Source organism: Porites lutea, chromosome 11, assembly GCF_958299795.1.
Source record: "Porites lutea chromosome 11, jaPorLute2.1, whole genome shotgun sequence".
Classification (NCBI taxonomy): domain Eukaryota; kingdom Metazoa; phylum Cnidaria; class Anthozoa; order Scleractinia; family Poritidae; genus Porites; species Porites lutea.
In genome coordinates this window covers 16641103-16666279 of record NC_133211.1, presented here as the reverse complement: position 1 = coordinate 16666279, position 25177 = coordinate 16641103, and the positions used below count along the sequence as shown (strand labels likewise).

At 38.9% G+C, this 25177-nt stretch overlaps 3 protein-coding genes across 4 annotated transcripts; 2 read left to right on the top strand and 1 right to left on the bottom strand.

The window, feature by feature from the left end:
* Nucleotides 1–2951, top strand: LOC140953272 (5-hydroxytryptamine receptor 4-like). Its single transcript, XM_073402772.1, has 2 exons — nucleotides 1–76; nucleotides 1798–2951. Exon 2 carries the CDS (start codon nucleotides 1818–1820, stop codon nucleotides 2949–2951), a length of 1134 nt encoding a protein of 377 aa, XP_073258873.1. The 5' UTR covers nucleotides 1–76; nucleotides 1798–1817.
* A 2320-nt stretch (nucleotides 2952–5271) lies between these two features.
* Nucleotides 5272–8085, top strand: LOC140952705 (uncharacterized). The gene is made up of 2 exons (XM_073402145.1): nucleotides 5272–5860; nucleotides 7420–8085. The coding sequence occupies exons 1-2, from the start codon at nucleotides 5746–5748 to the stop codon at nucleotides 7977–7979; spliced, it is 675 nt and encodes a 224-aa protein (XP_073258246.1). The 5' UTR covers nucleotides 5272–5745; the 3' UTR covers nucleotides 7980–8085.
* Nucleotides 8086–8534: 449 nt separating this feature from the next.
* On the bottom strand, nucleotides 8535–25053 carry LOC140952704 (transmembrane channel-like protein 7). 2 transcript variants are annotated; one of them, XM_073402144.1, is made up of 18 exons: nucleotides 24774–25053; nucleotides 22002–22257; nucleotides 21373–21442; nucleotides 20808–20889; nucleotides 19558–19916; nucleotides 18191–18342; nucleotides 17823–17973; nucleotides 17072–17233; nucleotides 15377–15558; nucleotides 15220–15298; nucleotides 14757–14854; nucleotides 14150–14263; nucleotides 13438–13513; nucleotides 13068–13195; nucleotides 12412–12444; nucleotides 10691–10813; nucleotides 9529–9607; nucleotides 8535–8970 (listed from the first exon to the last, which is right to left on the bottom strand). In XM_073402144.1, exons 2-18 carry the CDS (start codon nucleotides 22163–22165, stop codon nucleotides 8902–8904), a joined length of 2121 nt encoding a protein of 706 aa, XP_073258245.1. In that variant the 5' UTR covers nucleotides 22166–22257; nucleotides 24774–25053; the 3' UTR covers nucleotides 8535–8901. The 2 variants fall into 2 exon arrangements, with proteins under 2 accessions (XP_073258245.1, XP_073258243.1); XM_073402142.1 differs by lacking the exon at nucleotides 24774–25053 and having other exon boundaries at nucleotides 22002–22326.
* Between the last annotated feature and the right edge of the window lie 124 nt (nucleotides 25054–25177).

Sequence of the window (25177 nt, the reverse complement as noted above, 5' to 3'; positions counted from 1 at the left end):
TGAACTTGAGTTTCCTCCATCTATAAACGTCGGAAAATTTCTTGACTTGACAACTCGGGGTTGAGTGTAAAATCAGGTAAGTTTTCTGAAAAATAGGCGTCCTTTACGATGACAAGCTGAGGAAACTCAGATATTATAGTGAGAGAATACTATTTAGTTTTCCACTCTCTATTCTCGCTCTCAGTTTTTTTTTCTATTTGTTTGTTTCCTTCTTATTTCATTTATTTGAAAAACCGCAGTCAATTAGTTTTGAGTTGCTTCGGGTAGAAGTGAGTCATTTTTCAGTTATGATTTATACCAAGTACTGATTCTAGTCCTATCGAAACAACGCTCTACTCCTTCCCCATCTGACAAAACTTCGCGATATAAATCCCATGTGAAAAAGCACAAATTGGGTCGGAATTGCAGTCCAAAAAATTAGTACGTAACCATGGCTAATTTTGGCCAGATCTCTATTGTAATGTAGAGAAGAGAAGTTTACCCGTAATGCATTACTGAAAAAGTACAATCAGTTAGAATTTTGCGATGTTACGAGAAACAGGGAGCGAGGGACAGGAACGGGAACGGAAAAATGACAAAATATGGGCAAAACCTCACTTTACTCTGGCCCTATCAGTATAATCTCATTACTTATTATCTGCTTTTTTCCTATTTTCATTTCCCTGTTTCCTGTTTTGGTAACATCCAAACTTTTTTCTGTTTTAAATCCGTGGGTGTCGGTTTAACGTTTCCTTAATAGCAACATTAATTTACCTAAATACGAAACGTCGGAATTACAAATAAAGATAACAAATCATTTTTTTGTGGGCTGCAAAGATTCAGCCCATTAGATGAATTAGTACGCAGGTATTTTACTATGATATTCTTTTTTTTAACTGAGGCACAAAAATCATTTATAAATTCAAGACTTTCCTCCTGGTGTAATCCTCACACGAAAAGAAAGCAGCACTGTTTTAGTTTTTCTGTACTTTGTTGAAAAAATATTAACAGTATAGTTTTAATGGCTTCTATACTCACGGATACATAAAGTCATCACGGTACGGTGTCACCTAGGCGATAACAAAAATGTCTAATACACTATCTTATTTGATCATAACTCTTTGGATCTAACAAAAAATCACTTTTAAGTTTGGGCCAAATTATTGAGTGCTTCCGTAAAATGTCAATTGACACTACGATCCACTACAAATGCACCGAAATATCCTCAAGTGTTTTTAACAAAATATTTTAAAATCCTCACAAAGCTACAAAAACATCAACTGGAGAATGGTCCTTACGCTTGATTACGTCATGGTTACGACCAGCGAAATTTAAACATCAAGCATAGTTTGCGAGCAAAATTCTTCCAATTTGCTCTCTTTGTGCGAGGGAATTCTTTTTAAGTCTACTGTCTTGGGAATACATTTATGTACAACTTCACAATTTCAAAACGAGGCTTGGTAACGAAATTTGCTCGTCAGATGTATACATGCGCAAGGGTTATTTTCTTATTTCACAACAAAATACAATTATTTAGCACTCTAAATGTTAAAAGCTCTCCTAGCTTTGGGGGATAAATGCCCGAGAGAATTTTTTTTGTAATTCAGTGATCGCTACTAGCTTCAAATGACCCAATATATCGCGACTGATTGGCGCCCTCGTAGATCATACTTGCACTGTGTATGAGTATTTTCACACCATCAATTATCTATTATTGCCTTCGTAAGAATTTCTTTGTTTTTCAGTTAATGTAAAAGCTTTCAAACCGTCTACTATTTGGATAATTAATTATAACACGAGTGTATTCTCATTTCATAGGTTTATTTCAGCACGAGAAAATGAACAACACATCACAAGCAGCAGAGTTCAGTTTTCATCCGGCATTTGTTCTTACTTGCGCGATTTTTTACGTGGTCATCATCACGACTTCGGTGCTCGGAAACCTGCTTGTTTGTACGGCAATCTGCTTCAACAAAAGCCTCCGTTCCTCGCCTACAATGACCTTCATCTTCTCACTGGCTTGCTCCGATCTTCTAACCGCGTGCCTTGCCATGCCGTTCGACGTAGAAAGCTTACTTGTGGGGGGCGTTTGGAAACACACTGAGCTTTTGTGCATAGTATGGACAACAGCGTACCTGTTCAGCGTACCAACCTCCATGCTGACTCTCGTGGTCCTTACAGTTGACCGCTACAAGGCTCTGAGTGATCCTTTAAGGCGTTTCCGCAAAAGAGGGTTTCTATCTCTGAAGCGTTCTCGAGTCGTCGTGGTCTTCCTATGGTGTTACTGTCTTGCCTTTTCGTTAATTCCTATTATGGGCTGGCGGTATTATCCCTCCCATGTCATTAACGGCAACTGCTACTTCAATATTACACCAGAGTACTCCGCTCTTACTACGGTTATCCATTTTGTTTTACCTATACTCATAATCAGCGGGATCTATTTAAAGATATATCGCATAGCACAGAACGTTAAAGGTTGTCAGGATTTTACGAAAGCTTCTGTCTCTTCACCAAGTCACATAGTTCGACACCCAGCGCCAAGTGACCAAGGGAACTTTCAGAGAAATCTCAAGGCGACGAAGACCATTGCTTTGATAATCTGTGCGCTGTTTTTCTGCTGGTTGCCTTTCTGTGCTGCGAGTTTCACTCTAAGTCTTTGCAAGCAGTGCTATTTTAACTCGCCACCAGAATTGCTTATCACGCTATTAATCTTGGGATATCTGAACTCCGCGGTTAACCCCTTTATATACTCGCTACGGAACCGGAGGATCAGGGAAACATACCACAACCTTTACCTGTCAATCATAAAATTCGGTCTGAGAGGCGCAAAGCACCGATCAAGGTTAGGATCGTCATCGTCCCAGAGAAGCACGTCATCTATTATGTTTAGTAGAGGACGTCATGTAAGCACCTCTGGATACGAAAATAGTGTGCGGTTGACATCTTACAACGTTTCGATAAAGTTGTCGTGATTTGCTTCAACTACTGTAAAATCTCTATTAAGCTGCCCCGGGGGCTTATATATTTCAAACCATTTGAGGGGCGGGGCTTAATAGAGACGAGGGGGCTTATTTAATTTAGAAAAGACGATGGTATCAGTGCTCAATAAAGAACTAGAATACAAAGTGGAAAAGCACAAAAACAAGAAGTTGAAGATCATGCAGCCGAGGATCAACAACAAATCCGAACTTCCAGTTGGTGAATAAACCATCCTGGATCATTCCGCACGAAGTTTTACAGTCGTGATTGATTAATACAATCTATCATTTATTACTGAAGAATAATTAGGGAAGGGAAGGGAAGCTTAAAAGAGAGGGGGGAGCTTATTAACTTTCTTCCCCTGAAAAGGGAGGGGGGCTTAATGGAGGATTTACGGTAAGTAGTGCTTATAATCCTTTGGTTCTATTCAATAACTTAAGAATACGGTAAACTGATGACATGCCGGGCAGTACTTTAATACGTGCGAACTCTGATTAGGTAGGTCGGTGAGATATATTATTCATTTATTCATTTCGTCAAACGGAAGATTTAACATTTGAAGGTAGAATACAAAGCAATATTGCTACATATTAAATGAATTTATCATGAGAATAAGATGAAAAATAGAAAGTTTGACATGAAACGGGTATAAGGAAAATAGCGTGGAGGCCTTGAGAACCGCCATGCATGTACGCGGGAGGTTTCCTATCCCTTAAACAATTTCATGCAAAGTTGTTTTGATGAAAACGTATTTAATTCACCAAAAACCTTTCCTGTTAAAGTGACAAACATTTTGTTTGGACCATCTCGAGGCAACATAAAAACTAACCGTTAGGAACTGCTTCACTGTTACACTAATTCTCCGCTCATAAGTCGTGACAAGTTCACAATTTCAAAGAAAAAGATTGTTTTAGAGTAAAACCGAGAAACTATCCAAGGAAGTTGTAAATACAGTTGCTATCATCGTCCTGCAGTCTCCTATTTAATAAAAATGTATTAAAATAGAGTTAGATTTTAAAAAAACTATGAGATAATATTAGTTACCTAACAATGAAGGTTTATTTCATTTTAACGAAGATGAACAGGATGTGGCACAGGATGTCTGGTGGTGGTGTTTTCGATGGAAAAGGCGCTTTGTGTCCTGCACAGTTTTCCCAAGGCTTAGTGAGGACGGACTTTAACAGCGGGGTGCTGGAAACGGGTGAGAAGCGCGAGTGTGTGTGTGTGTGTGTTGGGGGGAAGGAAGGGTGATAGGAAAGAGTGCATCACTCCCTTCCTCCCCGCTTTCCTTAATGATTAACTCAAATATCCTCAAAAAAGTGACGCGAGCGACTGGGGACGAGGAAGAAAGGCCTGATAATGATGATGATGACAATAGATATGGCCATAATGACCATAATGACGATTATAATTACGATTTTCTTTGTAATGAAGACGAGGATGAAGATGATAACGATGATGATGATAATGTGAGGATGATGACGACGACGACGATAATAATCATGAAAGTGATGTTAATAAATATGGTAGAGGGAGCGAAGAGGATATGTTTCTGTCGATCTACTATCAAATTCTTAAAAATTGACAGGAACATTGAAGCACTGTTCATTGTTAAATTTACCATTTTAGTTACTAATCGGGAAGTAGACCCTTAGTTTCCTTAAGTTTTGAAAAGTGACGTAAGTGTTATGATTCACTTGTTAACATTCAACCAAAATTGACGTTTTCCTGTTGTTGTTGTTGTTGTTATTTGTTATTCACCTTTATGTTGAGCGCTCATCAGTTAACTTGAAGTTTTAAAACACACTGTTTTAAAATTCCAAGTCGATTGTGACGAAACTTCAGTTGATACTGGAAAAAACAGGAACATGTTATCCTTATTACGATCGGCATTAAGTGTCCATCTTAGAGAGATGTCCGTCTTATTGAGAGTCAAATAAAGGGAATAAAGAAAGGTTGGGATCAACTCAAGGTGTCCGTTTTGCAGACGTGTCCGTCTTATAGAAAGTCAAATAAAGGGAGTAAAGAAAGGCTGGGACCAACTCTAGGTGTCCGTTTTACAGATGTGTCCGTTAAGAGAGAGTCGACTGTACATTTTGTTTCTGGTCGGCAAACTTTAGACATCAACCGTAAGGTATAATAACGTTTATGTTCTGTATTCTCTTTACTAAATGTACATCCGTTTATACGAGGGCAAATCAGGTTAAAGAGACTAATCGACTTCTCTTGCCAGTGTGTTTCTGTGTGTTTTGCTGTACAAAATTAATAAAAGCTAACAAATGACGGCAGGCCAGTGCAATTAAGCTGCAACACGCACTGCACTAAGGTTAAAAGATAGCAAAGGCTTTCGAAGTCTAAGAAAGTCATTAAACACGATAGAAAATAAACGAAAATACAGAAATGCTTTCATTACATCTATCTGATTTATATCACCTCATTTAGAGCTTTTTTTTGACAGCCATCATGAATTGAAGATCTCTTGAACTGGCAAAACCTTAGTCAACACTGCTACTCTAGTATGCATAATAATTATAGAAGCACATTAGCTCTATAGGAAAGGCTTTTACACCATATGATAAACGTTATTTTTCCTAAATGTATTAATCGAAAGTCTAGGAAGTAAATAGTCATAACAAATCTGCGATCTTATGTACACAGTAAAACGAAAGTCTGGAAACAAATTCTCTCAATGAAAGAACTGTATCTAAGGCAACAAGATTTCCTCCCAGACACCCTTCTACAGTATTAAACCTGTAGATAACTTTGAAACTACCTCGCTGAATTAAGATGGTTAAGAAAGCATCGCTTCTCACAGCAACTCTTATTTTGATATGTATGACAATAGATCGTTCTTCGAGAGAGGTATCAGCCGTCAATGAAGCTACAAAAAATACGTTTAGATGTAAGTTTGCAAATGTATATGTTTTTGTATTTGGTATGCTTTTTACAGACATACCAGATTTTACATACACTTAATGATAACAACAGTTTTGGTGCAGATGTAATCCACATCGCCGGAGTTTGTCCTTGATCTTCCCTTAAGTGATTTAAGTATTTTCCCTGCAAGATAGAGGTCTGTTATTATCCGGCAATGCGTGAATCATATTTGTTGCCCATCCATGAATCACCCGCACATTAAAAGCTCTTAAGCAAATCCGCAGGCTTTAGGTTACGTGGGGATTCTTTTCTTTCTTTATTTTTAATTGGAAAAGGATTTACTCTGACTTCTTATTAAGCACACATGAAAAGATTCCAACTGATATGAGGAAGGGCATTTTTAGTAGCTCATTCTGGTGTTTTCGACATTAAAAATTTTCTCAGTGATTTTTACAAATTTATGACTTTCCTGCAAACAGACATGACTGACCTGCTCGGTTCATATCATTTTCCCCAGAATACGCTAAAATTAGAACGGACTCAAGCCTTCAAGCTAGCCTGGGTTGTGGCTATGGAAAAAAACCAAACCAGTCGGCATCCACTTTCTAACTAGACCACCGTTAAAAAGAACAGAAGACACAGCATCCTAGTTCTTTCAAGAGTTTACCATCCTCGAGATCGTCCTCGTCAATAATATGCAGATCTCCTCTCCGCATTTCCCTTGCATCCCTATTATTTAAGAAAGTGAAGGGGAGAGGGCGCTTATTCGAGGCGGGGGCGCTTGTTGGATATTATGGCCCGGTACACGCATTTAGCCGCAACCAAACTGAAATTATTACCATGAAAACGGAGAAAAAGGTTTGCGCACGAAGAGTGCTTCAAGACTCCATTTTGTTTTAGTCGTTTGTAGAGTATCTCAGTTCTTTTTGTAAAAACACGGGCGTAAAAGGGACCATGCGCCCATACACAGTATTCGGTCACAAAAAGAGCAGCCTCAGAAAGATTGCACCATATCGTAATAAAAACTATCCTTACTTTTTAGGTCAACCCCTAACCAACACCTCTTATAGTTTACCTGTCCTTATTGAAGAAACTTTGATTCACGATCTCTGTCTCTCCCTCCCGGCTCCAGGCAGCCAGTGGTAGGGAAATCTCCAGTGGTCTGCATTTCACTAGTTGGGCCGGGAACAAAATACTTCTACTACAATCATGGTCAAAAGTCTTGGGATTCTTTTGCATTTCTGGGAAGTTTTCTTATTCACACATGCCCAGCCCCTCCCCTCACCCCACAAACAACGTTGGACGCGTGTATCCCGAATTTTTTCCCGAATTTCAACTTAGTATAGGGTGGGGGGAGGGAGAACTGCAAGAACATTTCGAAATTAAAAGGAAGCACTGTTCTATGAGACAAACCAGAAATTACAGAAAACTATTGAATACTGCATTACTGTCCAAAGGACTTTTGTCCAGGATTGTAGGTATTTCGTGCTAAATAAGCCTGCCCGTCTGACTCCACCCATCTGGTAACATCTTTGACTCATCTGCACCTGACCCTTATGATTAATCTTTCTCTTCCTTTTCTAGTTTTGTTCAATTTCTACCAAAAACCAGTGGCCAGTTTGATAAAGAACTCAAGCGCCACTGAGGATCACGAGGAGAAGTCTCCACAACTCAAAAAACGGGACAACATTGCCACACCCACTGTTGAACCGACATTTAAAACCACCACCATCAACTTTCCAGTTAACAGCTACATGGCCAATGTCATGCTACAGCTGTTCGGAAAGGAGGGAATTCTAGAAAAAGGTGGATTTTACAGAACTGGATATATTCATGAAAACGCGACAGCTTCAATCGTCCTGCTTGAAAGTTTCCAGAACAGATCAGTTCTCTTACACGAAATAATGCAAGCTCACGGAGCGCCGATTGGTGGAGGTGCACTTGCGTTAGTCGTACAGTTGTTTTTCACGCCGACAGATTTCCGACGTGTGACCGATTGGCTCCGAGAGGATATACGGTTAGGATATATAAACTATGACGATCCTTGCTCTCCGATTGTGAAAATAAAATTCGTTTGCTGCACCAAGATTGCAAATCCATTTCTGGCACCAAAGTTTGGAACGCTGAGAGTAGATATCGATTAACCATATGGGTTTGTAAAAATGTGGTCTAATTCGGGACGGGATGAATTAACCACAAGACTTAATAAAATGGTACCTTTGTCACGAAAATAACTAGTTTATAATAACAGTTTTATTTCCAAAGGGATAGTATTTATCAAGGCTTACGTTTTAGACGTAATGAGGGACTGAAATGTTAAAACAGCCAATGTCTCTTCTTGATCTTCACTCTTTCCGATACCCAATGGTCAAAGATGTCGATGAAAAAATGTTAAAGTTATGGGGGAGGGAATTTTCGAGCCGTATATTTTTTTTAAGGCCAACGCAAAAATAATTTTGGAGCCCTGTTGTAGAGAAATTACTCCATTAATTGTGCGCAGTCGTTAAGAGAACAATTTTAAAACATGAGTTGAATGTTTTTTGAAGATATCTGACTAAAGTGAACGCGGAACGTTTTGCCACTCAATATTTTAACAAAATATTTCAAGATCTTAAGACTTTGACAATATTGAATAACATGACAATTAAAGAGAGCATACGCATTAAGCATCAAATAATTAATAGCTTGCATTTCACCTAATTTAGATTAGAAAACCCTGGCATACATACAGTCACCCTCTGTTGCAAAATATCAGAGTGAAAAGAAAAAAATGTGGAAATTCAGAAATGCAGAAATGCAATGTTAGCTCATTCTCACCGGGTGAAAGAGGATTCAAGGGTACCCTAGAGAGGATGTCCTTTACCCTCTCTTGAGAGTACATACTACTCATTGACAATAATCAGAAGAATGACGTTTTCCTTTGACTTTGCAATTATCCTTCTAATTATTTTGTCAAGCCCCAAACAACCCTTAATCCTATGCATTCGCCTCCGTTGACTTCATCTTGTTTGACTTATGGCGGCGTAGTATTTACATCACAAACCAATTCAGCATGACACTGTTAACTCATCTTTTGCTTAATTCAGGCTCTTGAGTTGTAAATAGTTGGAGGAGAAACTTCTTGTCTCTGGATTCCTTTAGGGAATTGAAAAAAAGACGGGTATTAATTAAATGACAAGCTAGGAAAATTGAAGAAAGACAGTTTAGCTACAGTATCAAGGTCTATTAGACTCTATAAAACTTCTAAAAATAGTTATTTAAAAAAGGGGTCATCAACGGTCTTTCGTAACTGATACGGGTTTAGATCGCTTGGCATTTTCCGACCTTAATTTTCATGAACGAGTCCTTTTGCGAGTTTTAAATCTTTATCTACCATAGAAGCTCGCTCTCATCCTGCATGTCGGGCCTAAACTTCTTCCCCAGGGCTTTTCCCGTTTTTTAAGGGAAAAGCCCTGGAGACGAGGTTGGTCGGGCTGGAGTGACTTCAAAGACTTGACGCAATTCAGGCAAAGTCTACGTTTCTCCTTCGCGATCAAAAAGAAGAAAAAAAGGCTCTGCTCGCAAAGTGCAGTGAAAGAGTACTCATTGTGAAATCTTTTCCCCCCTATCCACTTAAGATTTCCACTTTTTTGGTACTTTATTAATCAGTTTTGTAAATTGTGATGTGATTAAATTGTAATGACTGATGCATACCATACTAAGTTCTTCTCTAAGACCAATGATCATTCGACGATAAACCTTCGCAATGGCGTAGAAGAAGTACAATCCAAGACTGAAAAGAGAAACTAATTGGTCACTGAGTTATCTATTTACTATGTGCAAAAAAGGATGGCGATCTGAACTCACTGTTAACCACTTGGCCCCGGTTGATCAATATCCACCGGATAAATCGCGATCCAGCGGATAACTATTATGGAAACCAAATTGCGTCAGTATAATAATAATAATAATAATTATTATTATTATTATTATTATTATTATTATTATTATTATTGCTTGATATTGCGCAAATTAACTAAAAAAGATGATCAAATGCGCATTACAATAATACTGATAATAACAAAGGCTGACTAATTAACAATTATTCCTCGAACCCGAAAGGGCTCTGAGTCAATAGCCCATGAGGCCGAAGGCCGTATGGGCTATTGACTCAGAGGCCATAAGGTCGAGAGGAATAATTGTTTTAGTAAAATCCAACCAGTGGGTCAAAAATATCGAGAATAAAAAAAATTTAGCTAGTTAAAGCTAGACGTCAATCCTTTTTTGCCGCAAAAAGCCGGCGCTTTTCGCTACTAGGGTCTATAACATAAAGCTTAGTAGTAGCTCAACCAATCAGAACGCAGCATTGATAATAGACCACTAGTTGGATTTTACTAAAATACCATTCGTTATATCAAATAATTACATGAATAATAAAAAAATAAGTAAAAATAAATGAATAAATAAATGAATATGTTTCACAGAATTTATCCAAAGAGAAAAAAATATGTACGTCTAAATTAGGATTGGTTTGAAACATCAACATAGCCGCCGTTTCATCATTTTGGAAAACCAATATGGCAGCTGTGACGTCAAGTGAAAACGCTCTATTAGTGTACTCGTGTTAGCCAATAAAAGAAGCGCTAGCGTCCTCAAATCAGTCCCGTGGTACAATTCGACGCAACACTGACCCAGCCTAGTGTACAAACCCAAAACGAAAATTTTGTTTCAACCGTTTTCTGAGCAGCCAGGTGCAAAGCGAATATGCCCTCCAACATCCATGCTCCAGATTTATGGAATTGCCTATAAACACTTCATATCCCAAAACTGAGCGGTAAATTTTGAAACAGCGTAATTTGTCATGATTCCTCCTTACCAAATAACTACTCCAAGCACCACGAGAAACACTGGTGAACTAAGAATTCCAAACGTGCTGCGTAGCCCGCCGGGAAGAATTGATACGGTCCATGGAACGATGTCATAAACTTTATTCAATCCTCTGTAAAATGAAACATTAGGGCCATTTATACGAGGAAAAATAAGACGCGTCTTACATAGGACGCGTCTTAAATAAGACGCAAACTTTCCGTATAAACGGCACATTTCGTCTAAAATAAGACGAGGCTTAGATAAGACGCGTCTTATTTTAGAACAGCCCTTAACACCTGTCCTTAGATAAGACGCGTCTTAGCTAAGACGAGAAAAACCTCGTATAAATGACCTTCGCGTCTTACATAAGACGTGAACCCATAGTACGCATGCATTAATTTTTGGCGCGCCACGTTGGACTGACGTTGCTACGGGCAACATTCACATGAAAACGAGTCAAGAACAGAAATAAGACGCGAACCATTTATACGAGCTGTTCTCGTCTTAGATAAGACATGCTCGTATAAATGGTACAGTTCGCGTCTTATGTAAAACGCGTCTTATTTTTCCTCGTATAAATGGCCCTATTGTTTTTTTGTTACATTTAGTTACATGTAACACACTGACTACATATCAAAAACAAAATGTTAAACCCAAAAATAGGTCAGACAGATGAGAATTAATAGAATTATCGTCAACGTTCGTATGCTACTCAACAACCTCGTACCCAGGTTCACTCTCTTGCTTCGAGAACTAACCCTGGTTGCGACTGGTCACTTGGAAATGTGGGCACAGGGGAGGTAGGTCCTCCACTGAATTTTGTCGACTGGACGATGAAAAACTATTTGGGGTAGGGAGAAAGTTCTTGCTTGAAAATGGCTCTTGAGTTTCTCAGTTGCGTGCAAACTGCGTTGCTTCCGGCTAGTTACGATAACATTATTTTGAAGGCAAAACAGGATATTGTTTAGAGAGTTTGTACTTGAAAAAAGACTTGCTCGCCGTCCAGCCAACAGGATACGGAAAATCTATCTCGATTTGCACGAGCAAAATCAGCTTTTTGTAAAATTGCATACTCCTCACGTGCATTTCATGAAAAAGAAAAGATAATGCAAAAGACAGGTTTACATAATCACCACCCAGACAGCAGTTTAAAGATTGTATGGTATTTTCCGCTTTGGTTAATTTATCGGCTGGTGCACGATATACCAAGTAAATAGCCAACCTCGTTCCTAGGGTTCTCTCCCTTGCATTATGCAAATAACCGCGCCATCAACTGAAAATAAACGAGGCGGCAAACTCCTCTCGGGCCTCGACAGAGTAACTTTTTCACAGCGACAATTATTAACTCTTCTTCCCCTCCCTTATTTTTGTCTCCTAGATTTTGGGAGCCACGTGACCAGCCGCAACCAGGGTTCTTTCTCAAAAGCAAAGGAGAGAACCCTGGGAACGTGGTTGGCTAATCAACACAATGCGCTTCTCTGACGGCACTTAAAATTATCGTGTGAATGATACGTTTAAAAAAATTGAAAATCTACTACTTAAATTAATTCCAAATAATTCCGCTTTCAAAAGCAGTGGTTATGAACATTACATTTATCTGATAGTCAACAAATAAAAAAACAACACCTTGACTTCAAGTTTTACTTATTTCTTCATCTTTTCGTCAGCTCATTTGTTTTTATTATTAGAGCTGTAAGTGTGTAGGAAAAGACCGCTGTGATATCTTACCTAAAAGGTCCGTACAATTCCGACGGGCGAATTCTAATATATAACAAGAAAACACGTGAAAAAAGAACAACAACGATTTGTCTTGGTATCAGATCAAAACATTAATTAGAATAGTAGCTAATAATCAGGAATTTCTACAACGTCAACCCAATCACAAATGCCACTAAAATGGAAAAGTGAGAGTTAACAGCGTGGAGATGTCTCTTAAGAAAGAAGTCTGAATGCATGCAGACTATGGCATTGAAAGCCAAGCCGGAACAACGATTTAGTAATTCCTTCGTTTTAAGAAGCAGTATCAGCAGTAGAAAGGGTGACTATGTTGACGCCAACGTTATTTACCAGTCCCGGACCTACGTGGTGAAACATTACCCGTGATATTAGGCGCAGCATGGTTTATTGATTAGTTAAAATAAAGGATATGATGATGATGAGGTGACTGGCTGAAGATTGGAAAATTAGTTCATACCATTTTAAGAAATGACACGGGTAGTAGACACGCGATAAAAAATTCAGTTATTTAGCCCGATGTCGAGAAAGAAAAATCACACTGCTACAATACTGCGCGCAACAGTGCCCACCTCCTCCCAACCCTTCCCCTCCCCAAGTTGGCACATAATGCAATTTCATTGCGCTTTAATCCTGAAAGTAATGCTTACTGTGTTATCCCATAAGCCACTGCCGCCAGACAAAGGAGGAACGTCCCAAGTAAAAGGATCATAAAGAAGTAGTTTGACCTTCCTGCTCTGTACGCCTTGCCACTTCTACAGTTGTGAAGTACAGTAGCCTGGATAAATATACGATAATGGATTTTCCTTACTTTATTTGTTATTTTCGACATAAGGTTTTCTTTTGTCCTCTCATAAAAAGACGAAAACGGTGGGATATATTATAGCATGCTTGTAATTTTAACTAGCAATCTTAAAATCATAGTGGAAGGCAGTGAAATGGCAAATGAGGACTATATCTTTAACAGGCCGTACTTTGAAAAAGTGGCTAAGAAAAACACGACTGAAATATCCGGCCTACCTTTTTAGCATAGAAAGTGATTGGCAATTTAATGATCGCCATTAGCGGTAGAAATGGGCTGTACCATGTTCCAATCCTAAAATATTGAAAGGGAAACACAAAAAAGCGTGAAATTCCACTGTGAGCGCGAGGTCGCGGGCTCGATTCCCGGGACAGGACCAATACTCAGGGTCTTAAAATAACTGAGAAATGAAGGTACTGCCTTTGCCCAGCAAATAGCTTGACCTTCGCGTGGATTGGATGACCTCGTAAAATAGCGGTCCCGTCTCCAGTAAAAGACCTAAAAATAGTGTCCCCAATTAGTACTTTCGTGCTAAATACATTGATACTCAAATAAAATACTTTTTTATAATCCTCGGTTCAAATTTTTCTTTATTTTGCGTTTGACTATCATGGTAGCAGGTGATAATGAGTTGAACTACGAGGAATATACAATAAGCCATTTCTGAGTTGCTCCAAGCCTCTGTTTCAAAGCGAGGCTAAGTGCAAAGACATCTATTGATATGAAAATGATTTTTAAACATGAAAATGAAATTCATTCTCGCAAGGAAGGTTTCGCAATTAGCCTCCTTAAAAAAGTGAGAGATGTTAGAAGTTGGAAATCATGGCCTACAAGGATAAAACGGAACTGAACTGAATGTCACGTCTTTTACTTCTGCACGTGAATTATTTTCGATTTGTTAGAATTTAATTCAATAAATGAAAACTTTACCATATCAACGACTGCCCATAAACAAGCTCAAGTACATTATCTGGAAGAATGAACTCCGGGCGACCAATCTTCTTTCCAGCATCGCATCCTAAATATATATAATCCGCAAAGTACCTAACAATGGACAAATAATATAGTAAGTTGAAACACGATTTGCTAATTAAAATTTCTTGAGAAAATTCTTAGCTGAAGCTATCCCTACGGTCAATTTGATTTAATCTTTTTCACATGAATAATTAATGAGGTTGCGAAATATAGTCTGTGACATCAAACACGAAAATGACTGTTTTACCAGGTATTCAAACTCTAAGTAGTGGGTGAAAAATAAGGCGCAGCAGTCTTTTAACCTATTCTTTTTCCGAAGTATTTACCGAAGAAACCGGCACCGTTCCGTTCGAAGCACAGTGACTAGAGCCGTTTCTGGACTATCAAAATCAGAAACAATTCTCTATCAGTTCCTGGTGTAGTGTAGCTTCTTCTTCTTCTTCAGAACTGTTCTTCGTTATTGTCATGCTAAGCTACACTGATTACAAGAATAGCGATAATACTACCTTAAGAATTTCTAATACTCGTTTGAACCTTGTTACATTATAATCATAGCACGCACCTTCGAGGTGTTTGAACAGCAATTATAACGAAGAGTGTGACGAAGAAGTCGCTCAATATCAGCTTGTACATTTCTGCAGCAATCACGTTCTCCCAACACTGAGGGAAAAAGAAGAGTTAAAACGTGTGAATCTGTTTGTGGGTGAGTTAACCTGAGATTAGGCCCAATTTGAGCGGTTCTCATACATTCTCTCTAACGACTACCGCTGAAATTGGAAACGAAAATAGAGCCTGATCTCAGGTTATGGGTGAGTGCAGTTTTTGCCCTTACACGAGCAAAAAACTGCTTCCAAGAGAAAACATGTTCACTGATTCACGTGACCTATCGGCACGAGATCGAATTGATAAGTCTGCCCCATAGTCACCAAGTAGAGATTTTTAGAGCTTCCAAAGAAGCACTAAGAACGTCTTCTATAGAGGCTGTTCACTTTCATAACTGAGTTAAACAACTGATTTTGACTCACCAACATACAGGTGCTTTTTATCCTGTTGTATAAAGAAATTACAAGTACAGCAACCGAGGCCAATTTCAGTAGCACCGTTCTGAAAATATGTAGGGATAAATGAATTATTATGAATTACTGAGTTTGGTGAATACGACGTCATAATTCCAATTCTTACCGGGCTAAATCAATGTTGACGTGGACCCTTGGATTCCAGTCCTCTAAACGCGAAAGAATGTAAAATATGTTGGGAACAATGAAGCCTAACCCTGAGAGAGTTATAGGGGAGGCGAAACTCTTGAGTAGTTGCATTAAATCTGTTGTTGTTGACGCTTTGATATCCACATCAACTTGAGATGTCTATCATATAGCCGGAAAAAGACATAAAACAAATAACGTCAAAATCCTAAATTAAACTGAAGAAAGATTTATTGAATAAATTCAATCATTAAAAGAAACGCCAATCTTGTTTTGCCGCACCCTTCCGATCAATAGAGCGTTTTCACATGACGTCACTTCCGCCTTAAACGGCGGCCATCTTGCTGTTCCAAACCAGTCCTGGGGAAAACTTTTCATAGCTGCAGGCCACGTGAGTGAAAACGCATTATTCAAAGAATGGCTGCACTGGTCCACATTGGGTTGGGGTCTTTTCTCAAGTATAATCCGAGAATTTAATTATATCGGGTGTTCTTAGTATGTTTCCAAATCTAAGTCTCAATCTTGTTATCAATCCGAGGAAAACCGAAACCAACCCTTAAAAAACATTCACATTACTGAATCCCGTACAACTTTCTTGTACATGACGTGGTTATTAAAGCCAAATTTAAGATTTCACACTTTTTGACTTAATATAATGACACATTGTTTAGCTCGTTTATTATTTGTCTCACAGAAGTCACTTTGTTACTGATCGCGACATTGGCTTTAATCAGGCAATAGTGTCGATTTACTGGGCGGGACTGCTAGTAACACCGTGATTGTTTGTGACTGGTGCATTTACCAACCTCACACGTGGCTGGTGGGTTTCGAAAACCCGCAAACAAGAAAAACAGATACAATAAAACCCCACGTATAAGAACCCTAAAATTTACGAAACCTCTCAGGCTGAAATTTTCATTTTAAGCACCTTTCACATAAGAACCATTTCAGGCTGAAATTTCAAAGTAGGTTCTTAATTTCCAAAGTTCAATAGAAAACAATAACATGTGCATAACTTAGCACTATCTTGTATGATTTATGTATGTAACTAGTATGAAAATGTGTGAAAAATTTAAAATATAAGGCCACGCCCACCAATATAAGTACTTTTTTTTCTTACCAAAAATTAAGAATCCATTTAAGAACCTAGATAGCCTGATTTCAAGTTAAGCACCATTTATATAAGAACCTGTTCAGGATGACTTGGGAAAATGTAGGTTCTTATACGTGGGGTTTTAATGTAGTACCTCTCAGTGAGGCCCTTGGAATATGTATGGAGAAAAGGAGAAAACCCTGGGAACTTTCTAGTAGCTGAGCCAATTTTTTATTTCTCGCATAAACGGTCCGCCAAGTTTTATAACGAAATTTATGAAGAGTTGGTTTGCTCAGGGTAGCTCAAGTAGGCGGTTACACTTCTACTCAAGACAAGTTTTCTTCATGTAAATGTGTTCGCCCTAGGCCTACTGAGAGAAAAGCCCTGGGAATGAGGTTGGTAAGCGTGGCCTAACTCCACACCTGATCACTTGACCAGCAGTATACGCAGCGGTCGTCGTAGCGTTGCCATCAATTAAAGTAACTTTATCATGAGACACTAACTATAATGATTAGTCTATCATGCACGGAATATCACTATTAATAAAATCATTCACTGTAATAACACACCACTGTTTATTACCTGTATGGAAATTTGAGCGGCCATAAAAATCAAGTAGGCAGACAGCGCTGATAGCCCCAGAACAATTAGATTTACCACAGTTCTTATTGCGTAGATTTGGTACTTTTCCTTCGTTGTTCTCTTGGCTAAATTAGCAAGTCTGAAGTCCTCTGCTAGATCGGCCTGGAAATATGTGATGAAAAATGAGCTATGAACTACAATGCGAGTACAGAACCTTTCCCAACTTTTTCTAAACGCCACAGTTACAAAAGGTCCGAAAGGTGTTAGTTCACGCAGATTGTGAATCGAGGCTGGCGTCAGTCATATACTTAGACAAACTTTTTCTCTCTGTTACCAACTACTTAAATTTGGATGGTGCATGTTCTGAATTTATGCCCCATAAAAAATGTGAAGTGGGCACAGAATATGCTTTAGATATAACCGTTGGCAATGGTGCCAACCTTGTAAGTTGTGCATCTTTTTGTGGCTCAATGTCCTCGTGTGTGCACCGATCATGCTGACTTCTTTGCCTGCAATTACCCCTCTATGCAGTGCACTCTATATTTTGTATATTGGCTTCTCTCTACAGTCCTGCTATCACTTAATGTATTAATACAAAATGATCGTTCTTGATCGTGCATGGTGGTATTTAAAAACACTGTGACTTGTCCAGTGATTATCTTCTTGCAAAGCTCAGAATCAGCTAACCATAGTGAGCAAATTTTTTGCGACCTTCAGTCTGTGCTGTCTTCTCCAAGTAATTCAAACGTACCTCTACTTCTTTAACAAATCTCATAGTCTGCAGTTTTGCCGCAGAATCCTCATCAATGCACATGTCCCAGCCTCCGAACACTTTATTGGAGTACGTGTGAAAGTATTTACTACCTTCCTTCACATAGCTCTCTTCGAATATTCTCGAAGCACTGAAACAGAACAGAAACGATTTATAATTATAACAATGCAACAAGTACTGATACCAAGGCTATGTCCACAGGAGTACGTTCATTTTGTTAGGGTTTTTAAAGACTTCTACGCTACACTGACACTGACGAACATTTAATTACCAGTACTTTTAGACCGTTCAACCGGTCAGGTTTCTATGTCAAAATAAGGTTACTGTTCCTTAACAATTTCTCTTACCTCCAAAGGATTGAGAGTATGATCACCAAAAAGCAAAAGCAGCCCACCAAAAAATACGCCAGCGGCATGTTATAGTAAGTTCTTTCGTCACCAATCACCACTACCTTGTCAGAGTACTTTCCATAATACATAAGAGTCGTATTGATCCAGCCCTGCGAAATAAAATAAGACTTATTCAATTGTAGCTAGTGACCCCGCGCCATCATACAAAGAGGAGGGCGTTTGTTGTAATCCCTTTTTGCTATGTTAAAATATTTTAACCCGGGGGGTGGGTATTCCCTTAAATAAGCCATGTAGGTATGTGCCACCCCAATGGGCCAGTGAAGGTTTTAGTTTTCGCCTTTTGGGTCTGAAAACGGGTATAGAGTTTGCCCATTTTGGTCTGGAATCGGGTATGGTTTTCGAGGGAACTTCGGGAGTGCATGAACGTACTGTATTTGTCATTTCATCCCAAAATGAATAAGAAAGAAAGAGAAATATGCGAATTCGAAATCGATTTTAACAAATCTTTCTGTTGTTGTTCTAAGCTAAGTAACTGATGGTATAATTTCATAGAGGCAAGGTCTGAAAATGGGTGTGGAAAATGAAATTTTTTTGGTCTGAATTGGAGGACCGGGCGGCACACCCCCACTAAGAATTTCCGAGAATAACCCCCCGGGATTTTAACGATTTCTCTATACCAACTATACTTGTAATCCAAGGCGTGTTCAGCAAGACAAGGTATCGGTATCCAGTTGTAGGTGATGAAGATGATGAAATGAAAATGTAATAATACTATGAAACAGACGCGGACCTGCCCGGAGACTCCCGGTTTTGATGCAGATTCCTGGTCTCCCTGTGAGTCGCGAGGCTGTCTCGGCAACTGAGTGCAGACGATGTGAAATCAGTGTAGTCGGTTTTCTAAGTGCATCTAAGGTATAAAGCACTGTCTGAAGGAAATACAGTAGAGTATATAGAGGTCGCTGGTAGATACCGCTCCAGCAGCCCTAATAAGGGTGTCTACGAAAAAAGACACTCACGGGCGACCGCGTCGTAGGTGTCCTTGTGTTGGCCGCCACAGGACAAGCTGGCTCGCTTCCAATTGGCGGTGACGGTAGCGGTGGCCAGAAAGACAAGCCTTCTTAATCCGATCCTGTCTGACAAAATAGGAAGGTTGCCTTACAGTTCGGCGTTGGTTACTTGATCTCGCTAACAGGGGTTTAAGACACGGCGGAGCATGCGAGTATAAGTTCCATTGAGGGATTTTTCCATAGGGACAGTAAGTGGCCACACCTCGCAGCTATAGAGCAAGACAGACTCTATAGTCGCTTGAAAGATCTCTAGAAAGATTGGATGAGTATTTAAACTTTTTTAGTATGTCTACTTACCACGCCAGAAATGAAATCGGAAAGAAGCATTAGAAAAGGTTTGTGTGTATAAAGTGAATAGTTTTCTGGTTTAACCAGATGACATTGTTTATCATTGTCTTCCTTCTCGGTAGAGTTTGGCGACACATCTCTTCTCCTCCGTGAAAAAGAAACAGAAAATTTCGCTGGGACGAGCGATGAGGAACTGTTAGGTTTGATAACTGAAACATTTTGAGGGGATTCCAGCGGAAGCTCCTCTCCTGTGCTTATCGCTTGCGGGATGACTACAAAACACAGTGTCAGAATGAAGATATAAATGTTCAGCTGTAAAAGCCACTTGAGGAACGTGAAGTAGGAGAGAACACCATTTCCAAATGAACCTAAAAGGCAAACAAAGTAGCCCTTGGTAGGAAATAAAGAGATTGTCCTTGAATTATTGAATAGAAAATGTTTTAAGGTTTCCCAAACAATGATAAAATCCTCAAGGTCGAGGTTGTCAGCCAAGCTAAAGGCCAAGGCTAGCTAAGGCTGGTGATACTGACCGAGACCTTGATTACTCCGGATATCACAGAAAACAAATCTAGAGTAATAATAATTATTAGTAGTAAAATGCAACTAGTGGTCTATTATCAATGCTGCGTTCTGATTGGTTGAGCTACTGCTAGGCTATATGTTATAGCCCACTGATAGCGAAAAGCGCGGGCTTTTTGGCGGCAAAAAAGGGTTAAAGTCTAGCTTTTACCGAGCTAATTTTTTTTTATTCTCGATATTTTTGACCAACTAGTTGGATTTTACTAAAACAATTATTCCTCGAGCCCGAATGGCCTCTGAGTCAATAGCCCATTTGGCATGGGCGCGCAACCTATAGATTAGCCTGAGTTAGTTGAGCTCTAGGCTGTTAGCAGCTGAAAACTAACTAATCTGTAAGTTGCGCTGTACAAAATAAAACTTACGGTTCTTAGCCAATGAGAAGCCAGAAATTGGTTACAATGTATAATAAAGGGGGATACTGTGTAAAAAAAAATTACAAGATACGAGGAGCCCGGTCTCGCACTTTTCGGGCGCTTTTCAAAGTTGTTGCCGGCTCGAAGTTTGGATATACAATAGTCTTTATTTGCTCCTAGTAGGTCCAGGTTTAGCCGAGCAGATAATGCCTCAGGAACGTGGATGGCTTCTGCCGAGTTTATTTCTGTTTTTTTTAAGACGTTCATTAAAAGAACAATTTTAATTTAACCCCAAGCAAAAACTAATCATACAAATACTTTCATTACCTTCTATCTCTTTAAAATGACCTCTCCATAACTCGTAGGAGTTCAGGAATTCTTTCGTTGCGCTGAACCATTTCTTAAACCGCTAAACAAACAGAAACCTCATTTCAGTGACACATTAATTTTAGAGCGACCCCACATTCTTCGACGCCTGGCGAGGAAATAAGACAAGTTAAACTAAATCTATAACAGTATAAGGCATTAGTATGGAAGAAGCTGTTCCAAGGCCCTCTGTAACGAAATGATGTTTGATGTTTGATGTGTTTTCATAGTTGACTGTGTCATTTCAGCATCATGCCAGCAGACAGCATAGAGACATAACGAATACGTATATTTATACATGTAATTCTGTGGGTAAATTTGCAGTACTGGCTCCAGTTGTTCGAAAGGTGGATAGCGCTATCCACCGGATAAATCTCTGGCCAGTGGATAGCGCAATCGGTTTTCGTAATACTAATCCTCTGGATAGCGATTTATCCGGTGGATAGCGTTAACCAACTTTTTGAACAAGTAGGGCCTGGACCTCAAATTAATAGCGGCAGGAGCCCATAATAAGTTTTCGGCTTACCATGGCGATATTAAGTCTTAAAGCTGTGAATGAAGACAGTCCTCGTGATTCGCTATCTTCTGTAGAACTCCTGTTAAACAAAAAAAAGAAGAAGAAAAAACTTGTTGTTTATCCATGAAACGGGTTGCAATAGCATTCTTTGAAAATTTTGCCCTTTTATTTTCCGAACAAATCTCACCCAATTTAAGCCAACACTTAATAGTGTAAAAACGTGTTGAAATGTTAAAATAATCTTCAAGCTGTAAACGAGAGCGTCTGTGGGCTGTACCTCAGCACTGGCATCATATATTCTATAATTTTTAGAAAAGGCCAAATTATGCCAAGCTGCCAGACATTCATTAAACTCAATTTTTTTACTATTAATAGGAACCCCTCTGGAATATACAGTTAACACCTATTAAATGAAAATTATTAAAGAAATAAGGGCTTTCAACACAAATGCCGCTTTTCTAAATATACTTTACACATGATGTTTTGAAACTTTTGGCAACTGAGGAGAGCCTTCTGTTACGTCTTTTATAGATGTTATCGGCAATGCAATTTATGCTAAAATATCACTCCTTCATCCAGGGTTGACCTGTTATTATTATTGATATGGTTTCTGTTTTATTTTACAATTCCCTTAGTACCTTCTCTTTCTCACCCGCAGAATTTTTACAGCTAAAGGTTCAGTTTGAACAAATTTTCCCAGTTTGTCCGTGCGTTTGGTACTTTCAAAGTCATGCTCTTCGTCAGAGTCTTCGTTATTGATGGCTTCGTAGATTTGACCCCTCGTTCGGTCTCGCTCTTTCATTTTCTTACGCGCTCGATGCTTCCAAAGCGATAATTGTCGACTGGGAAGAGTTTTTAAAACGTTTGCTTTCTTAACTCCATCATTATCGTCATCTGAAATGATAAAATAAACTTGATATTACATATTTCACGCAGTGAGGATCCCAAGTACATATTAAACTCAAATGTCGAACTGAAAAATAATACAAGATAGGTGATTTAATGGACAAATACCGTAGAAGTTGCAAAGATTTCTAAGCAACAAGGGTATTTTACAGAACTTTTTAATAACAAAAAGTTGCTCGAGCTCAAAATTATCTTTTCGATAAGATAACCGCGATTTAGAATAGCCTCTTACGAAAGCGGAATTCGTAAACTTTACGGGCTTGGGTCAACGTCGTTATAAGCCAAAGGGAGTGAACTAACCATAACATGGATAACTAAGCGGCTAGTTCCTAGGCCTCTAAAATTACTGCGGGGCTAAAAATTAAACAGTCATTAAACAGGCCTTGCGGATAACACCCTCCGGCCCCCTAGCCTGCGAAAACATCCGTTTCTCCTCGCTCTTCACCGCTGAGGACGTTTCGCGGGGAGGAGCGACGTTCCTCCGCGCGAAACGTCCCCAGTGGCGAAGAGAGAGGAGAAACGGATGTTTTCGCAGGCTACCGGCCTCCTCGATCTGCATAATTCTTCTTTTTCATTAATTGTTTTATTAATTCATACTGTTAGAGTAAACTGAAACCTTCTTTATTACCTCGATCAACGTATAAGTTCACGTCATTCATTGGCCTGTTCCTCGCATAATTCACGATATATTAAAGTATGTTTAGTGTAACAGACATTCTTCAAAAAGCAGTTGTAATTCGTCGAGCTGTACTTTTGCTGTTCTTGCTCAGATTTAGGCAACAGTTCGGCTATTTCTTCTCCCCAAATCGTATGGAATTTCCCGCCATTTTCTCTAGCTACTGTAGTTGAGGTAACCCAACCTCGTCCCCACGTTGCCGTGCGTTTTTGCTGTTGTTATCCTGAACCAATGATGTCATTACAAACGTCTTTCAAAATTAGTCAATGCTAGATAGTTATGAAGGATTTACCAGGGAATTTGGCCAATTAGAAGCGGACAAATATTTTGAAAATAACTGTTTCCTTTTACGTGACTATTCAAAACGAAAACACAATCAACGACGAATTAAATCTCCTTACTGATGAATTAACGTTCGTAAATTATTCGCATTTATTAACCCTATTTTGAAGTAAAAACAGACTGTATGTATCCCAAGTTAAAACAGCCGTATTAAATAACAAACATCATCAGCGGGTAACCTGTTTTTGCAAGCCATTATGGTGTAGTACATTCAAGAGACGAAAAACTACCCGACCGATCCCAGCAGTCGGTCGACAGAAAACTGAATACGCGTCAGGTGCGTTATACCAAAAGAGATTTTATCGCCATAGCACTGTTTTATTATAAATGTTTTTTTTAAATGAAGAGTTTCAAACACGTGCGTCGAAATCCGAAATAGATGCATGTTACAACCGTATAAATCAGATTTTAAAATTTCTTGTCCTACATCCAGTTCAGCAAAACGACATCTTACAACCCAGCTACAAATCCAGAAACTCACGTACCTTCGTTGAACACACTTAGCTGTGAGTCAAGGCTTCTCGTCTCTTGAGGGTCATCCATCTTCCAAGACTGAATTTAACAAATTTGATTTGTTTTATCACTGTTTTATCAGGTAGGAAACAATTCTACCATATTTGGCTCTGGCAAAAAAATTAACATAGTAAAAAATCCTTAATTCTATGCCTTTTTTTTTTCGTCACAGTTATCCCACTCAAATATGCAGATACAGCGACACATTGGACAAACAAAACATAGATTTGATACAGCAAGGGTGAAAGCTCTACTTGATTAAATGGAATTTGCATAACATTTTTTCCTTTAAAAAGATCAGATTTAAATTAATCCCCTTGCGAGTTCGTTCAAACGTAATTAAACCGTTGATCGATCTCCGCCGACCTTAAAGAAATCCAAGAAAGTCAAACAAGGCAAGATTCTTCCAAATATTAATAATTTGTGGTCATAAAAGTTAGCACCTATATAACCAGAATCAGAATAGACGGCGAGTCATGTCAAGACCCAGCCGCGCTCATAACAAAAATATAGAAGTGACCAATTTTTAAAACACAAACTAGTGAATCACTCAACCTGTTCAAATATTTACCGGTTTGATACATCTTTCAACTGGTAGATAGTTGATAATTTTTTGGCGTTTTATTAACCCAGTAAAATTCTTCCCTAACCCCAGAAACACCCAGTAAGTTTTTTTAAGACCCTGTTTTAAAAAATAGGGTCTTATTTCATGGTTTTGACCGCAAATTTTCGCAGTGTTAAGCAAGTGTTACTGGGTAAATGCAATTAGGATGTCTTGGAGAGCGATGAATTTTTATAGACAAATGATTTCCAAAACCTGTCTTATTGTTCATGTATAATTTAGAGAGCGAGTCCACCACACTAAAACACAGAATTTTCCTAGCCTGTGAAGAAGATATTTTCCGCCTGCAAAGAGGAGGCACTTGTTCCAGGAGGCGGCCAAGCGACTAATCTACATTGCTGCTAGACTTACCATTAAGTTGCTAAGACGCCTCTTTTGCTTAAAAGAATCTTATAAAAATTATGAATTACTATTTTTGAAAAAAGGTGATTCATTTGAAAGACTAAATAAGGTGGTTTCACACAGCACAGGAATTGGGTTGTTTTGTCTTCCTATCCTTTTAACGTCATTTCTGTCGAACAAAATACACACGTAAATGAATGACTGAATTGTGGAGAGATCAACCTCGTTGCCTGGGGACCGGAAGATGGTTGAGACTGGGAACGAAGTTGAGGATTATTCTCTTGTGTTTCTCTGGTGTAACTCTGAGCCCCGTTCCTTGAAATATAGTCAAGATTATGACAACCGGAGTTTGAAATTTCATTTTATTGAACGCTTCTGTCTGACACAGCTAGTTTGAATGCCTTTGTTTTTAA

Coding starts and splice junctions, on each gene's coding strand:
- LOC140952705 (XM_073402145.1), top strand. CDS start 5,746: ATGGTTAAGAAAGCATCGCTTCTCACAGCAACTCTTATTTTGATATGT. Junction 5,861..7,419: donor TACAAAAAATACGTTTAGAT/GTAAGTTTGCAA, acceptor TTCCTTTTCTAG/TTTTGTTCAATTTCTACCAA.
- LOC140953272 (XM_073402772.1), top strand. CDS start 1,818: ATGAACAACACATCACAAGCAGCAGAGTTCAGTTTTCATCCGGCATTT.
- LOC140952704 (XM_073402144.1), bottom strand. CDS start 22,165: ATGAAAGAGCGAGACCGAACGAGGGGTCAAATCTACGAAGCCATCAAT. Junction 17,234..17,822: donor GATTTGTTAAAGAAGTAGAG/GTACGTTTGAAT, acceptor ACATATTTCCAG/GCCGATCTAGCAGAGGACTT. Junction 12,445..13,067: donor GTGGCTTATGGGATAACACA/GTAAGCATTACT, acceptor GTTATATATTAG/AATTCGCCCGTCGGAATTGT.